At 35.5% G+C, this 18,613-nt stretch overlaps 1 protein-coding gene across 1 annotated transcript; it reads right to left on the bottom strand.

Moving 5' to 3' along the window:
- Window positions 10,221-11,888, bottom strand: LOC18507075 (reticuline oxidase). Its single transcript, XM_018117064.1, has one exon. The coding sequence runs from the start codon at window positions 11,886-11,888 to the stop codon at window positions 10,251-10,253; it is 1,638 nt and encodes a 545-aa protein (XP_017972553.1). The 3' UTR covers window positions 10,221-10,250.

Raw genomic sequence — 18,613 nt, 5'->3', positions numbered from 1 at the left:
CGATCTAACTCTGGGGGTAATTCAAGTCTGTAAGCCACTGGCCCAATCCTTTCAATGATACGAAAAGGTCCAATGTATCTTGGATTGAGCTTTCCCCTCTTCGCGAATCGAATCACACCTTTCATCATCCAATAAATACCACAAATTATCACAATAGTATAATCAAATAAGATTTAATACTTGGAATTTTCAAATTATTACCTTTCCAAGGAGAAACCTTAAGAAAAACTTTATCGTCGACTTCAAACTCCAAATCTTTCCTTCGTTTATCCGAATAATTCTTCTGCCTATCTTGAGCTGTCTTTAACCGCTCTCGGATAACCTTGACCTTATCATTTGTCAGATCAATCAATTCCACATTCACCAATTTCCTCTCACCTACTTCATCCCAACAAAGCGGAGTTCGGTACTTCCTTCCATACAAAGTCTCGTATGGTGCCATCCCAATACTAGACTGAAAACTGTTATTATACATGAACTCCACCAATGGCAAGTGTCTGTCCCAACTCCCAATAAAGTCAATGACACAAGCCCGTAACATATCCTCCAAGGTCTGAATAGTTCTCTCAGATTGACCATTTGTCTGCGGATGAAAAACAATACTAAATCTCAATTTAGTTCCAAGAGCTTCCTGAAATTTCGGCCAAAATCGAGAAGTAAACCGAGGGTCTCAATCTGACACAATAGAAACTAGAACTCCATGTAATCTCACAACCTCATCTATATAAAGTCTTGCCAGCCTTTCAATAGAATACGTGCTATGGATAGTCAAGAAATGGGCGGACTTAGTCAATCTATCCACAATCACCCAAATAGCATCATTCCCACTTTGTGTCCGTGGCAAACCCAATACAAAGTCCATAGTCACGTGTTCCCACTTCCATTCAAGAATCGGTAAAGGCTGAAGAGTACCTGACGATTTTTGATGCTCCGCCTTAATCTGTTGGCATGTGAGACATTTCGTTACAAACTCTGCTATGTCTCCTTTCATACCCGGCCACCAATAACTCTCTTTAATAGTCCGATACATCTTGGTGCTTCCGAGATGTAAAATGTAGGCGGAAGAATGAGCTTCCTCCAAAATAGCTCGTCTCAACTGATCATCCTTAGGGACACAAATTCGGTCTCTAAGCATCAAAGTACCATCATCGCTGAGTCTAAACTCACTAGTTTCTTCATCTTGTAGCTTTTGAACTTCCTGTTTCAACCAATCATCAGATTTCTGTAATTCTCTGATCTGATTCAACAATGAAGGTCTCACGACGAAACTAGAAAGTAGGGTTCCATCCTCACCATTATTCAACTGGATCCCTAGAGATTTCATCTCAAGTAACATCGAAAAATAAGAACTCCGAAGTGTTGCTAACGACGATGAGGATTTATGACTTAAGGCATCCGCTACCACATTTGCTTTTCCCGGATGATAATCAATCACTAAGTCATAATCCTTAATCAACTCCAACCATCGTCTCTGTCTCAAGTTAAGCTCTTTCTGGGTGAGCAAATACTTCAAACTCTTATGATCAGTAAAAATCTGGCAACGCTTACCATATAAATAATGTCTCCAAATCTTCAATGCGAAGACTACTGCTGCTAACTCCAAGTCATGAGTAGGGTAATTCGTCTCATGCTTTTTCAACTGTCGAGAAGCGTAAGCTATTACTTTCTCATCCTGCATCAATGCACACCCTAATCCCAACTTAGATGCATCACTATATACCACAAATTATTTTCCACTAACAGGAAGTGTTAAAACGGGAGTGGAGGTTAACCAATTCTTTAGCTCCTGAAATCGATTCTCACAAACATCATCCCACTCATATTTAACTCCTTTACGAGTCAAATGAGTCAGAGGAGCTGCTATCAAAGAAAATCCCTGAACAAATCTCCTGTAATAACCGGCTAAGCTAAGGAAACTACGAATCTCAATTACCGTTCTCGGTTGCTCCCATTGCAAGATTGCCTCAATCTTCTTGGGATCGACATAAATTCCAGCTCCGGACACCACATGTCCTAAGAAAACCACTTCCTTCAATTAGAATTCACATTTAGAGAACTTGGCATAGAGTTGTCTCTCGCACAAAGTTTGCAACACAATGCGCAAATGGACAGCATGTTCATCATCATTCTTCGAATAAACCAGGATGTCATCTATGAATACTATCACAAACTTATCCAAGTATGGATGGAACACCCTATTCATAAGATCCATAAAAACTGCTGGGGCATTAGTCAAACCAAACGGCATCACCAGAAACTCATAATGCCCATAACGCGTCCTGAAGGCAGTCTTGGGTACATCCTGCTCCTTAATCCTCAATTGATAGTACCCAGATCTCAAATCAATCTTAGAGAATACCATAACACCTCGTAATTGATCAAAAAGATCATTTATCCGGGGTAAAGGGTATTTATTCTTGATGGTCACTCGGTTCAACTGACGGTAATCGATACACAATCGAATAGTGCCATCCTTCTTCTTTACAAATAGGACTGGTGCTCCCCAAGGAGAAATGTTAGGGCGAATGAAACCTTTATCCACCAAATCTTGTAACTGGACTTTCAATTCCTTCAACTCTGCCGAGCCATTCTATATGGAGGAATAAAAATAGGTGTAGTACCCGGAAGTAAATCAATAGGGAATTCAAGCTCTCGATCAAGAGGTAGTCCCGGTAAATCATCAAGAAATACATCAGGAAACTCACTTACTATTGGGACATCCTCTAACTTAGGTTCCCCCTTTCAAGTATCAATCACGTATGTCAAATAAGCCGGATACCCTTTTTGCACTAATTTCAAAGCATTGATGGCCGAGATTACACAAGATGGTAATACTCGACGTTCCCTTACAAACACAATCTCTGCTCCCTCCGAATTCTGAAGAACAACTTGCTTTCAGAAACAATCCACGTTCGCCCGATGTGCAGTTAACCAGTCCATACCCAATATTAAATCAAAATCCAAGATCTCTAGAGGAATTAAGTCACCCCTAAATTCTTCCTCACCTACCCTTACCCCACAATCTTTATAACAAGTATTTCTAATCAACTGTTCTCCTAGAGGGGTATGCACTACAATTTCTCCCTCTAATGGTGACAAGTTTCTATCAGCAATTGATGCAAATGTCGTACTCACATAAGATCTATCTGAGCCAGAATCTATCAAAACATAAGCATCTTTACCAAATAAAGACATAATACCTGTCACTGCTCCAAGTCGGACCCGTGCCTCATCTTCCGTCACAGCAAAAACTCTTGTCGAAGTATGGCTTCTGTGGTCTCGAAGGTGGATGTGCCAGGGTATTACTCTCCACACCGGACTGTATGGCTACTCCCTATCTTGGTGGTAACCTAGAAGAATCTCTCTTCTGCATATCAGTGCGAGCTGGTGGAGATGATGCAGCTACAGTGGCTCGTCCTAACCGTGGGCAATTACTCCTAATATGACCCATCTATCCACATTGGAAACATCTTGTTGGCCCTCTACATAGCCCACTATGATAATTTCCACAATTTCTGCATTTGTCAAAACCTCCGAAACTCTTCCCAAAATCAATCATAGCAGATCTGCTAAACCTCGAAGGTCTCTACTGTGATGGTGGAAATGGAGGTCGAGGAGATGTCATGGAAACAGAAGTAGTGCTCCCTGAAGTCGCTGAGTGTTTGCCTCTTTTTACTGGCTGACTAAAAGACATACCGGGATTCCTTTTTTTTGCCAACTCAGTCCGAATCCTCCTATTCTCAGTCGTGAGCTTCTCAGCCCGTAAAGCCATCTGTACCACCTCCTTATGTGGCTCCCTACCAGTCACTGTCATTCGCTCTCTAATCTCATTACGGAGCCCTTCCTCGAAATAGCTGGCTTGATCCTACTCAGATTTCACCAGATCCGGCACATATAACATCAACTCGTTAAAACGAGTCTTGTACTCCTTTATAGTTAGATTCCCGTGTTTCAAACTCAAAAATTCTCTCTTCTTTTCTTTCTGATGGAAATAAGTGAAATACTGACCATCAAATTCCTTGAGAAAATCGGACCATGTTTGAGGACTAGTGGAACGGGACTTCACTGAATTCCACTAGGTACGAGCTCTTTTCTCTAATAATCTCGTAGCCACCATCAACTTCATGTCGTCATCTAATCCCATATCAGAGAGAGTCTCTGAAACCTGATTAATCCAGTCCTTTACCACAATGGCATCTAACTCACCCGCGAAAGACACACAATCGAGCTGTCTAGCCTCTTTTAGCTTCTTCGAAATGGATACATCCTATAATGGTGGTGGAACTAAAGGGGTAGCTGAAGGCACTATAGGTGAAACTTGACCAGTTTGAGCTTGACCAACCATTGTGGTAAAGAAAGTTGCCAATGCTTATGCTGCCTCGGTAGGCATGGCGGGAATACCAGTAGGTGGCTGAGGAGGTGGAGGATGTGGAGGAATCTCGGCCTGCTCAGAAGCAGGTGCTGCCCGAATGGTGGATGCAGCTGATTCCTCCTCTACTGTATCTGGTTGATGACGTTGGGAACGACCTCTTCCCCTCCCAACCGATCTAGTGAGAGGTGGGCGTCTGCGTCGAGGAGGTATTATAATCTATAAAAGAATACGAGCAAGTTTAGGTAACCTTAGGCTCTATATGCAGATGCATGCATTCTATTTAACCTAACCTAACCTAACTTAATCCAAGGCCACACTGATATTGTAAATTTTTTAAAACAACTTTAAAACTAAAAACTTTGATCTTTAAAACAAAAGGTTCTGATACCAATCGAATTGTCACGACCCGGTACTCCTTCGAGCTTGTGACAACCGCCGCGGTGTCCCGGTAGACACTCATTGCCCGGAATGTCAACCGAAAATCCCGCAAGGCTTTACTATCAGTTTCTCATTTCTCTTGTGAGCAACCATTGTCAAATATCGTGTTCTAAAAGATTTTAAACTGTTTCCAACTTAAAATAAATAAAATATTAATTTTTATCTCACAAGGGTATTTTGGTCATTTTTTCTCAAAATTTTTGAAACTGGCTAAAACGTAATATACAAGTACAAAACACATAATTCATATTCAAAATGAGTTTAAAAGTCTAAAATCTTCATTTAAAACGAAATTACGGCTATTTGAATATAATAAAAAAATATTAAGTAAAATATTCTATTTTCTTATCAAACAATATTTATAGAGTTATACGTGAATAATTTTTTATAGCGTAAAAGCTAAATAAATTTATACATACTGAAATACAGTAAGGCAAAATATTTAATTTAATTTACAATAACAAGAGGGCCCCCGAATAAACAAAAGTAAAGAGGACTATGAACCTACGGTTTGGAAAATGCAGATCCAACGGTAGTCCTAGATGAGATCAGCTATCTACAGCCTATACTGAACCTGAAATGGGTGGAAAAGAGGGTGGTGAGATTATAAAATCCCAATGAGTAAACAGACATCATCATAAATATCTAGAGTTGAGTGCATGGAGACAATAAAATAAATCATCGTAAACTGGGTCACAGCATAAGAATACATTTCATTTAAAATATGTAAAGAGGCTTATGAATTTCATAAAAACTAGACTTGTGCCATAAATCCATGCTCAGGGACACCTTGGCCTAGGCATCCTACTGAGACCGCCAAGGCTATTAAAATTCACATTTCACATAAATCATGTTTTTGTTTTGAAAACATAGCCGTTCTTCGACGTTGGCTGAGTTCCCCTTCACGTGGTGGTTTGACGTGAAGTGAACCCTAAGCTTTACCCCAGGAGATACCCTACGCGCCTCTCTGTTCGAGGTAAGAATATAATGGGGTTTACCGTGCCCCTCTAAAAAGCTGGTCCACAGAAACCCCCTACTGTAGTGATTAATTAATATATATAATCAACCATACAATAAAACTCAATAACATGATATGGCAATTTTGTAATTCATAGTCTTTCAAGGAAATCAAACAATTCGCATTTCAATACAATTGCCAACTAGCCAATCATGCCCCGATTTATCATAAGCCAATCAATTTAAACAATCAAAATGCCACAATCAACAGTCTCCGTGTACTCTATTTTTCAAAATCACTATTAATTTCAAAACACTTTATAATATAATTTTATTGAAACACATTTATTCATAAAACATGAAAATTTACCTTTTTAAATTTCTTTTTCCATAGAATTCATGAAATCATCTAAAAACCACCATAGATAATTAAAATGACAGTAAGTTTACTCACAATGTCTAGAATGCAGACTTTCGAAGCACTCTGTCTACTAGTCCTCGGATGCAATTTCCTTGCCTTTATCGGATGACTCACCACCTTGACACAGTACAAAATNTACATACTGAAATACAGTAAGCCAAAATATTTAATTTAATTTACAATAACAAGAGGACCCCCGAATAAACAAAAGTAAAGAGGACTGTGAACTTACGGTTTGGAAAATGCAGATCCAACGGTAGTCCTCGATGAGATCAGCTATCTACAGCCTATACTGAACCTGAAATGGGTGGAAAGGAGGGTGGTGAGATTATAAAATCCCAATGAGTAAACATACATCATCATAAATATCTAGAGTTGAGTACATGGAGATAATAAAATAAATCATCGTAAACTGGGTCATAGCATTAGAATACATTTCATTTAAAATATGTAAAGAGGCTTATGAATTTCATAAAAACTAGACTTGTGCCATAAATCCATTCTCAGGGACACCTTGGCCTAGGCATCTTATCGAGACCGCCAAGGCTATTAAAATTCACATTTCACATAAATCATGTTTTTGTTTTGAAAACATAGCCGTTCCTTGGCGTTGGCTGAGTTCCCCCTCACGTGGTGGTTTAGCGTGAAGTGAACTCTAAACTTTACCCTAGGAGATACCTTACACGCCTCTCCATTCGAGGTAAGAATATAATGGGGTTTACTATACCCCTCTAAAAGGCTGATCCACAGAAACTCCCTATTGCAGTGATTAATTAATATATAATCCACCATACAATAAAACTCAATAACATGAGATGGCAATTTTGTAATTCGCAATCTTTCAAGATAACCAAACAATTTGTATTTCAATACAATTGCCAACTAGCCAATCATGCCCGATTTATCATAAGCCAATCAATTTAAACAATCAAATTGCCACAATTAATAGTCTCCGTGTACTCTATTTTTCAAAATCATTATTAATTTCAAAACAATTTATAATTTAATTTCATTGAAACACATTTATTCATAAAACATGAAAATTTACCTTTTTAAATTCCATTTTCCATAGAATTCATGAAATCCCCTAAAAACTACCCTAGATAATTAAAATGACAGTAAGTTTACTCACAATGTCTAGAATGCAGACTTTCGACGCACTCTGTCTACTGGTCCTCGGATGCAATTTCCTTACCTTTATCGGAGGACTCACCACCTTGACACAGTACAAAATTGAGAAATTCACTACATTGGTACTAAATTGAAATTAAACTAATTTAGACTATTAATGCATAATATGGAATGCAAAAATGCATTGATAACTATCTAAACTCGGTATTGGCCTAATTCGTCTTATCACCCGATTAAATTACTAACGCGTCCAATTTAATCCCAAATTAATTTTTTTCAGTTTCTATACCTCAATTTCACCCAAATTGACTTAATGTTCCTCAGTGTGGCGCAAATTATCAGTCTCGACAGTAAATTACGAAAATACCCCTAGTGGGTAAAAATTCGTATTTTTGTTCCGAAAATTCCCATTATTTTTCTAGGCTCATAATTCATCATTTCTTAACCAATTCTCCTAGAATAAAAATCAAACTCATCCTCACTCATACATGGTAAATTCGGCCATTAATGGTTGTGGGAGAAAATAAATTCTTTTCTTATTGTTTTGTTTCTATATATGCTAAACTAACTCAAAACACTAACATAACTTAAAATCAAATTAATCTAACAACTTTTTCTCTCCTAACCCATTTTGATCAGCCAACAATTCATTATAAAAACATGTAATTTAAGCATGGAAAATAAGGAGAAATGCTTAAGGAAAATAGATTTCAAGCTTAAGTTGAAAAATCCTACCTTTTTCACTTGTTTTCCTTGATTTTTCACACTTTTTCTCTTGAAATTCCTCACCTAGGGTTTGTTCTTCCTTTCTTTCCCTCTCTTCCTTGCTTGGCCGAATATTTGGAGAATAATGGGCTGATTTATGCAGATTTTTAAGTTAAATATTAAATTATCCTAAGCTTGACACATGGCATTTTCTTATTGGTCTATTTTTAAAATTTTAAAAATTTAAACATTTTATCTCCACCACATGATTAGTCAAAGGTAAAAAATGAGGATAAAGGAAGACCATGTGCTGGAAAAATATCCTAGTGGTGGAAAATTACAATTTTGCCCCTATAGTGGCAAAATTACAATTTTGCCCCTCTAGTGGCAAAATTACCATTTTGCCCCTCTAGTGGCAAAATTACCATTTTGCCCCTCTAGTGGCAAAATTACCATTTTGCCCCTATACTCCAAATTATTCCGAAATTAAAATTTTTCACTTCTAAACCTCAAATCATACTCCAATAATCCAAATTATACTCCAATAAGTCAAATGGGGACAAATAAATCTTTTCTAAAATTACCATTTTGTCCCCAAGTGGCAAATGACCATTTTACCCCTAGATAGTGAAAATTTCGATTTGACTCCAAATTGATCCTCAAACTCCGAATTACCATTTTGAGTCATCCTTGGACTGTGACACTCTTAATTTCACCTTAAAATTCCTATTTGATCTAGTTCGATGATTAAATCAACTTTGTTGTACCTCTAGGTACAATACCAACTTTTGTAAATTTTCGAGACTCTCATAACATGAAATCATGCTATCATCATATGTATATCATGAATAGTATTTTATAAGGTCGGGCTTTATATATTATTTATAAAAACTTTGATATACAACATTGTAACATATAAGTTGTGTCATTAATTTTATGTACACATAATAAAGTAATATACTATATATATACATATAATTATTTTATACATAAGTATTATTGTAACATATAATAGACTTTATTTATATGATTACACATGATAATTTTTTTAGTTAGTCTTAATTTTTATAACATATTGTTTATAATTAGTTATTATTTATACAAACTTTGATATAAAAATTAAAATATTATAACATATAAGTTGTGTCATTAATTTTATATATATAATGAAGTAATATATTATATATACCTATAGTTACTTTATTCACAATTTGTCTTTGTATATAAGTTTTAGTATTATAATTTGTTAAAAAGTGATAAAATTTTGATCCATTAGTCCAAAACCAAACCAATAAAACCAATTCTATGTTTGATCGGTTTGGTTCTCCTTTATGTCAAGTCGATTTTGATCGATTTTCTAAAAGTGTTTGATTCATCTGATCCTTAGGTATGACAGATGAAACCACCCGATTCACTCATTTGTTCACGTCATTATGACTCCTTTGAGTTCCTAAACTCGTTTATAGATCTAGGTGACAAGTCTTTAACATTTCCATGATTATTTGGAAATTGTTTATGATATATTTTATTCTGATTCAAGTGTTATGAGAAAAACCTTGTAAGATTTATCGTTAGAATCCACCTATGGACAGCCTATGGCGCATACGGAGCCTACTCAAATTGAGCTGATCTTATAAGAGTGAGACGGTCGAGTCCAAGAAGCCCATCTCTATTGATTAAGACATATACATATATATGGTAATTCGGTTGGGGACTTTGGGATAATCAAGAATTAGTTAGAGGCAAACTTTTAGCAAAAACATGTATACATGCAACATGTATGCAACGCTTTACGAGTCTATTGATTTCCAAAAAATTTGAAGTAAAAAACTATTACTGAAATGAGTAATGGCCACACTTTCATAATATAAGAACCTTCCTTAGTTTAACATTAACGGAGAGAAAATGATAGTTGTATAGAGAACGAAGAGTTCGATTTTTCACCTTAATTTTTTTAGCTTACCGTAATTAAAATTTTTGTGAAAGACTTCAAACCTTTTGTGAAATTTCTTTTTATCAGGTAATATGGTAACTTTAAAATACTACATATTATCATATAATCATTTTTAATTCATCAGAATAAAAGGACAAAACAGTCTTAGCCAAACCACATGTCTATCATGGGTGTTATCCCAGAAAGTCCAACAATATAATATATATATATATATAGGACACTTGGATACAAATTTTCTTTGCTATTAAAATACAAGTTTAACCTTTCCATTGCTAGAAACTAGTTGCCTTGAAACCTACTGAGGTGGCTGGAGGAATCCCCTGTTGATTTTTGAAAATGTTGTTCGGATCAATCAGTGTCTTGGCTTTAACCAACCTGTCGTAGTTGTTCAAGAAGTACTTTTCACCCCAAACTCTAGCAATCTCGACGGTATCATAAGATGGGACACTAGTGTTAATTAATTCCATCACTCCGAGGTCGAAGTCCATGTAATTTATATAAGCTGCCCTCGGACCCCATGAAACATAGCCTGCCATTGCAGTATAAAATCCTCTTATCCATTCAATATACTCGTTGCCTTTGTCTCCATCTACTTCATGCCACTCCACCAGGTATTGTATTGTGTACAAATTACCTTGTCTGTGAGGAAAAGCAATTGAGTCACTGCTTATGTTGTTCATGATGCCACCATAAGGGTCTAATACTACATACCCTTTTGGTTCCTTGTCAAGTATGTCCAGGGCAGCCCTTATGCCTGTTAAGGAAATTGGATTCCTTACATAGTCTGATTTGGCCTTAAAATAGTGCTTGTCTTGCAAATACCTGTTCTTGAGGTCGGAGACTGTGGCTCCATCAGCTAGGCCAGAGAAGAATAGCACTGAATCAATCCAACTCGTTTCCTTGCAATCTTCCTCAGCAACACCCAATTGAGGAAAACTCCGGCGTAGGATTGAAAGGGCTTCCCTTCTTGGACCTAGGAAGAAGCCTTTAAATGTTGCGGATAGGCCCATAGCCTTAGTCTCAGGTAGGCCAGCACCCACAAAGCATGATAAATACAGGTCACCTTCAAAGTTGGGAGCAACGTGTTGCCATTTGTTTACTAACTTGGCCACCTGGGCTTTTGTTCCAGGTCTAGACACAATGAAGCTGGTTACCCTCTGTGGTACTTTCAGCAAGTTGACTTTCCATGCGTAAACAATTCCCCAAAAGCCGCCACCACCCCCTCTAATAGCCCAAAAAACATCTTCTCCCATAGCTTGCCTGTCTAATATTTCACCATCTGCGTTGAGGAGAAGAGCATCAATCACATTATCAGCTGCTAGACCGTATTTTCTTGATAAAAAGCCAAAGCCACCACCGCCAATATGGCCACCAGCCCCTACTGTTGGACAGGACCCAGCAGAAAAGGCATGTATTCTACTTGACTCAGCAATAGCGTGGTATGTCTCACCAAGCGTTGCACCACCTTCCACCCATGCTGTTTCGGATTCCAAATCCACCGAAACAAGGTTCAGATTCATCATGTCTATTATCACAAATGGAGCTCCATCGCTGGCTACCGATGAGGTACCCTCGTAGTTATGTCCACCGCACCTTACTCTAATCTCCCATGGCCCTGCAATACAACACAAGACACTGTTGATTAGCTGCTCCTTACTCTCTGGCAAGATAATAGCTATTGGCTTAGGATTTGTGGCTTCAGCAAAGCGAAGATTTTGAATGGAAAAGTTGAGAAGATTATAGTAGAGTGAAGACTCATTATTTTCTATGTTAGAGAAAGTGGTGTAGTTGTTTATATTGTGACGATTAAGACAAGAGGTAATTATCTCAGTGGGTGCTGACACTGAGAGAGCTGGGATAACAAAGGATATGATGAGGAGGATTAATAGTAGAGAATAGAACTTCACCATGGCTGTTAGCTTGGGGATCCAGGAAGAGCAGTTGCGGATTTTATTGGAAAAGTGGAGAATCATAGTATACGTTGAGGACAAAAGGATGAATAAAGCAAAGTGGAAAACTAGGGTGGTTAACTGGCCGGCAAAGCATTTTCTATTAAAAAGTTTTGCGAACAGAAACTCTCTTCGATAGTTATTTATGCCCTCGAGAGCTACCAACAACTGAATGGTACAAAACTGCTTGCGTTGATGCAGTTGAATTGATGTGAAATACACCAATGCTAACATGAATGAAATTTAACGAAATAACTCAACTCATGGCCACCAAAAGGACTAGCTCCCGAAACCCCAATGCTTGCACCATAAACAGTTTCTTTTTGGGGTTTGAAAATGGGTTTCAATTCAACTTTTCAATAGATCGAAAAGATTAGTGTGAGAGAGATAGTTCTCTGCGTGAGGCTCAATATTATTTTGTTTATACCATCTGATAAAACAAGTATTAAAGCTTTGTATTATATGCCGGCAAAGCAGAAAATCCAAGGCCTGCCCATGTTCGGTCTCAAGTTTTTAATGTGTACTGGAAAACATAAAATATTCTCTTACGTCTTTCCAGAACAAGCACACACGTTAAAAATGTTACAAACATGCAGTTGGCCATCAATAAGTTAATCAACTTAACTCGTTTACATTGTCTACATATATAATGGCAAAAAAACAAAAGGGAATTGGTGAAGGGGGGATACTGCAGGCAAGGCGGTGGAAAAGCTGGTGGCCAAGGATGCAAGGAAGGCCGTGGAGAAACTAGCCGCTGCAAGAAAAAAGGAGGCATAGAAGACTCACAAGGGAGTATGTGTTGAGATAAAAACTAGCCTGGATGTCATTTTGTTTAACTGTGTATAGGACAAGTGTCCACTTTGCTTCGTTGTACTGGTTTGATAAGTTAGATTGCTTGCTGCTGTATACTTGTTCTTAGAATGTGTAAGCATTGCATGCTTACCTTAATGTTGTGTTAAACACCTGGATATTTTTGTACAAGTGTTAGTTAAACAACTCATGTATATATTTATGTATCTTTCTTCAGTTAATGATAATTCGATATTAACCAAGCTTCTCTGTTTTCTCTATTGCTTCTGCTTTCTTCTCTGCCTGATGCTTCTGTTGTGAATTAACAATAACAGTATGTACTACTTATCTTCGTGCGGCCACGTCTATCCTTTCACCGAGTAAGGTCATTTTAGGTGAAGTTAGAAATTAAGATTTTTTTAAAAATGAATAAATAAAATTTAAATTTAAATTTGAATCAATAACACAATATATATATAAAGTATACATATTATTGAATAGATTAAATATAAAAAAATACATAATTTGCACAAAGTTTCAATAGTTTATGAATAAACATATTTTTGATGGAGAGAGAAAGAAGTGCTGGGATTCCACCTCATACTCAAATTAGAAAATAATCAAGAAATTAAAATATAACATAGTAAAAAAATAACTTAGTGTTAATCAGAGAAACAGCCGAATGGATCAATGTTTGTATTTTTCATATAACTTTCAAATTAATTATGAACATTTATAAGTTTAAGAGTTACATACCTCGCTCTAGATACCGTAATCAAGAACCAATTAAATCCAAAATCTTTGCTTCTTCACCTTTGGGATTTGTCAAATCTTCAGGCACCAAAGTGTTTGGCCTTTAACAGTAATTCACACAGTGACTGAATAAGACCTTTCTAAAGGTAGGATCTTTTTACTTTTGCTAGCAAGTTTTGTTTCTAAAACAAAAGGACCAAGAGTTCTTGCTGAATCTTATTTTTTTGTCAAACAAAGAAAACTATTTTCCTTTTCTTATTTTATGAAACGACTGAAAAGTGGTTGGAGGCTTAGAGTTTTAGTTTGCTAATATAATATATTTATATTGTCAAACTAAGTTCTAACCCTAAATACAACAGTTGTATTTTAATTTAATTAATTCTTTGAGAACTTAATTAATTTCTCACTTTAATTTGGTCTTTTCTAATGAAGTCCAACTTAATTGATTATTCTTATTTAATCTCAATCATGTCACTTAATGAGTGTGACCCATTAGGCTTCTAACATGTTGGTAATAACTATAAATCCTAATCAAATATGAATTTGATAATTAATTTATATTTGTAGATCATGGGCGGCATCTAGCAGTGTATCATGACCACCCAAATGTTAGAGAGTCAATTAAAGAATTTAACAAAGCTCCTCAATGATAAGCCTCTTAGTGAAATATGGTTTATTTATCAAATATCTTGGATATGTCGTTTAGCATGGCTCAATGTCTACTTATAACATTCCATATTAGTTCTCATAATTCATGACTAACTTTATGAATTTAGGAAACTAACTTTCCTCAAATTCATCATGATTTGGCCAAAGACTTTGTACGAGTTAATCAATAATTGAGAACAAGTGAGATACATTCCCTCATATCACTTGAGGTGATGAATCCTCTCTTGACCACTCATTCACCTTTGCATGCTTCATGGCACACCCAAAAACATCCTGTTTAGGCATCCGGCCACCTTCAAACCCGTAGAGATGAAATCAAAGTATGTCATTCCCTATACAAGATAACCTGGTGTCTCAAGTCTGAAGACTAGTTGGATGGCTATCACATGAGAACATATTCCATAAACACTTGAGTGAAATACCAAATGGAGTTCTCATAATGGGTCATGTTCAGTGAACTTGTTTTTTAACAAGAACCTACATATTATCCTCAAGTATCCCATGTACTTCAATTTATGAGATCGAGTGCTTACTTCCCAAGTAAGGAGGCTTAACATGTACTAGTCTTTAAGCATTGTCAATGCCCTATCTTGACAATACAATGATTATGAACAATTTTAGGAACATGGCTTTAATGCATAGTGATCTCATAATTGTAACAACTTTACAATTCTCTTGCGAGGCCTTTATGTTCCATGGGCTTCATCCAATTAGTACTTAATAACTCCTTATTATTGTACTAACATGAAGGAAAACCTCTATTACATATAATTATGCGATTAAGTATGCATTAAATAACAATATATATTCCTTGACCAATCTAATTGGCTCAAGGGCATATACCAACAAGAAGAGCAAGAGTGCGGAGAATCTAGCAAGGGCAGCACAACCACTTACCATCCCCAATAAACAAGCTATGACTAGAGAGCATGACTTCACACTACATGCGGACAACTTGAGCGTGAGAGTAAGTAAAAGTTGCTGTATGAAATGTTTAGTCTATATGGGAAGCTAATGGACGTATATTATGAAACCCCAACCCTTAATTAAGTTAAAAAGTGTGACTTAACATGGTGAGCATGTAAATTTATGTTTTTCAATGATATTTTTCAATAGCTATAACTTGGAAAATGTATGCTATTATACTCAAATGAATTTACTTGAAAGGTTAGACCTAGATAAGGTCAAAGTACTTTGCTTTAAATTTAAAATTGCATTTTGGACCAAAAATATCAATACCTATTCATGAGATATTAATACTTGAAACCCAAAAATGCATCATGATGAACAAGTATATCGATACCTTTACCCAGAAAAAAAAATATCGATACTTCTAGAAAAAGTATTAATACCTTCATCACAAATTTGAAAAATAAGAGCAAATGAGACGTTTCATATATGTTTTAAAGCCCTAAACCCTTCAGACTTTTCCCAAAATAGTTAAAACGTTTCTCTCTATAGTCTCAGTCGCTCTTTTCTCTTTTTCCTCTCTATATTCTCTCATATTTCTAAACCAGTAAAAGCATTGCAACTTCATATTCAAAATCAGATTTTTGTTTTAAGAAAGTTCGGAGGTAAAATTTCACTATTCATAACCTTTAAACTTTGGGTTTCGATTTCCAAAACCTTCAATTTATTAAAATTTTGATTTTCTCTCTAAAGCATAGGTTTGGAGTGATTTGGGTACTCACAAGCTCACCACGGTAAAGTTGCTACAAACCCTAACTAGTAAACGTTTATACTCATGGTTAGGTTAGATTTAGCTACTAATTTTGGATTAAAGATTATGTGAAGAAGTTTATGGAAGGATAAATGGTTATTTGTTAAAGATGTGATTAGTGAACAAGGTATTAATGATGGAAATTTGAGTGTTAGGTACTGCTGAAAAAGCTAGTATTTTGCAAAGGTTAAGTTATTGTCGAAACATGCTAAGAGGAAAGGCAAGCTTCAAATAGGTAGGTAGATGTGGCGTCTTTAATTTTTTTGATATAATTAAGCATGCCTTGTCTATGATTTTGCATTAAAATGGATCTTTGATAAAGCATGCATTATTTCTAGGATTGTGGCGTTTTATGATGAATTTTAATTGAATTTCATGAAAGCTACACTATGTTATGTAAATATGCCTATTACACGTTAGGTTTTGTGTATGGGGAACAGGCACCTTGAATGTTTTGATATCTTAAAATTCTAAATCTTTGTCTGTGAATTGAATGATGATTAACATTGAAATTTTGAAATGAAAATGATTTTGAAAAGACCTTAGCTTCAGGTCCCTCTATTTTTGAGATGATAAACTAGGTTAGTGGCAATAAAAGAAATCTTGTCTCAACCCCTTGATTTTATTAGTGATTGAATTTACCCTATGTTTTTGCTATGAATACTTGAATAAACTTTGATTTTGAAAATGTTTTAGTGGATCTGATTAAGTTAAGGACTTGTAGCTTGGGACAGTAGGCATTTGCCATTGTGCACAATGATCTGTATACTCTGATGTGGTGGCTATATGTACCAGACTATTTAGGTGCAATGACACCTTTCCTTATTTTAGAGAGTTAGTGGCTAAAATGCACTAGACTATATATTGGTGATATGGCACAACTTTGTATGATCCAAGCAATGAAGCTTATGCCCTACCCTCTTTGTTAATAAAAGTTGATGACTCTATGTATCAGACTATACTTTAATGCTATGGCACTTTTTGATGTCAAGATAGTGGGGATGAAACCCTATCCTTTGTCTTTGATAGTTTTTATTAAGTTAGTGCTCTACACACTCAAATGCTTACATTGGCTAAAATTTTAATCTTAGTTGATCTATTATTTGGTTTAAGGTAAACTTACTTTTAATCTATTATTGACTTTGAAATTGATATTTGAACTTAGAGAATTTGAAAAGAAATGACTATAGACTTGTCTGATACTTAAGAACATCGACTTTTAGGCTGAAAACTAGATTCTGTTCAGAAAGTATCAATACCTTTTTTTTATTTTTTAAAATTCTTGTAATTTCATTGTGCTAGAAAAGTATCAATGCTTTTGAGGAAGCATCAATACTTGTAAGTCAAAATACATTTTGTGTCATGACCCGACTCGAAGGCCAATGTAATACCCCGTACTTTGATATGGTGGCTAATAAAGCTTATCGGATGCCAATTGAGGTTAATTAGAATGTTGAAACGTAATGAAAAGTGAAAGGAATAGTTTGGAGAAAAATATTCCGCACGCGAAGAAATAACAATTGAATAATAATATTTTTATTGAGTATGAATTAACAAGATAAAAAGTGATTTAAAAGTGAATCAGGGCATAATAAGACATTTTGGATACCAAAGAGACAAGTGGAAAATTTTAGAATAAAATAATATTTTATTAATAAAATAATATTAAAATATTAATATTTTATTTAGTGTCAAAATTTTCTATGAAGAAGGAGTATATGGTCAATCTAAGTAGGGGAGAAGAAGAATGAGGAAATTTCGGAGAAAAATGACGTTAACGGGGCTTGTGTGTCTTTATTAAATAAAGCTAGTGTGGGTAAGTAAATATTTAAATATTATGGTGATACCGCATTGAAGTATAAACTTGATATTTTATTGGTACAAATGTTAAGGAAGAAAAATAGAAAGAAATTGGACTTAAAAGATTGTGGGAAGACTTAATTAGAAAGGGTGAAAACGTTGGAGGGCAAAATGGTAATTTTTCCATTAGCTTGCTCAAAGCTTCCAAAAGAAGCTTTGACTTTTATCTTCTTCTTCCATGACTGGTTCTTATCCACCCAAAAAGGCATTTTCTTCTTCTTCTTCATGCATCCAACGCCATTTTCACTTCATCATGAAAAATCAAATTTGCTTCATTTTCTTTTCTTTGTTTTCTTATCCTTTCCTTTATTTTCTTACTTCTTCCTTCTCCTAACTTCTTGAGCACCAAAACCCACAAATTTTAACCCTAATTTTCAGTACAACAAAACCCTAGGAGAGAGAATGTCATAACAAAAAACTCCCATCGAGCCCGTGACAACCGCCGCGATGTCCCGATAGACATTCATTACCCGGAATGCCAATTGAAATCTCGCAAGGCTTTAATATTAGTTTTCGCACCTCCCCTGTGAGCAACAGTTGTTAAGTATCATGTTTTGAGAGATTATAAACTATTTCCAAATCAAAACAATAGAAAAACAATTTTTTTCTCACAGGGGCATTTTGGTAATTTTTCCTCGAAATCTCAAAACCAACTAAAAATGTAGTATGCGAGTGGAAAACACATATTTCATAATAAAAAATAAGTTTAGATGTCTAAAATATTTATTTAAAGTGAAACTATAACTATTTGAATATAATAAAAATATTTAATAAAATATTTTATTTTTTTATAAAATAATATTTATAGAGTTACCGGTAAATACTTTTTGTAGCGTAAAAGCTAAATAAATTCATACATACTGTAATACAGATAACCAAAGCATAAGATTTAATT

Source organism: Theobroma cacao, chromosome 3, assembly GCF_000208745.1.
Source record: "Theobroma cacao cultivar B97-61/B2 chromosome 3, Criollo_cocoa_genome_V2, whole genome shotgun sequence".
In the NCBI taxonomy this organism is placed as follows: domain Eukaryota; kingdom Viridiplantae; phylum Streptophyta; class Magnoliopsida; order Malvales; family Malvaceae; genus Theobroma; species Theobroma cacao.
Note: the sequence above shows the minus strand (reverse complement) of the source record. Positions and strands in the feature narration are given on the sequence as shown.

Excerpts from the sequence above, each read along its gene's own strand:
- LOC18507075 (XM_018117064.1), bottom strand. The coding sequence starts at position 11,888 with ATGGTGAAGTTCTATTCTCTACTATTAATCCTCCTCATCATATCCTTT.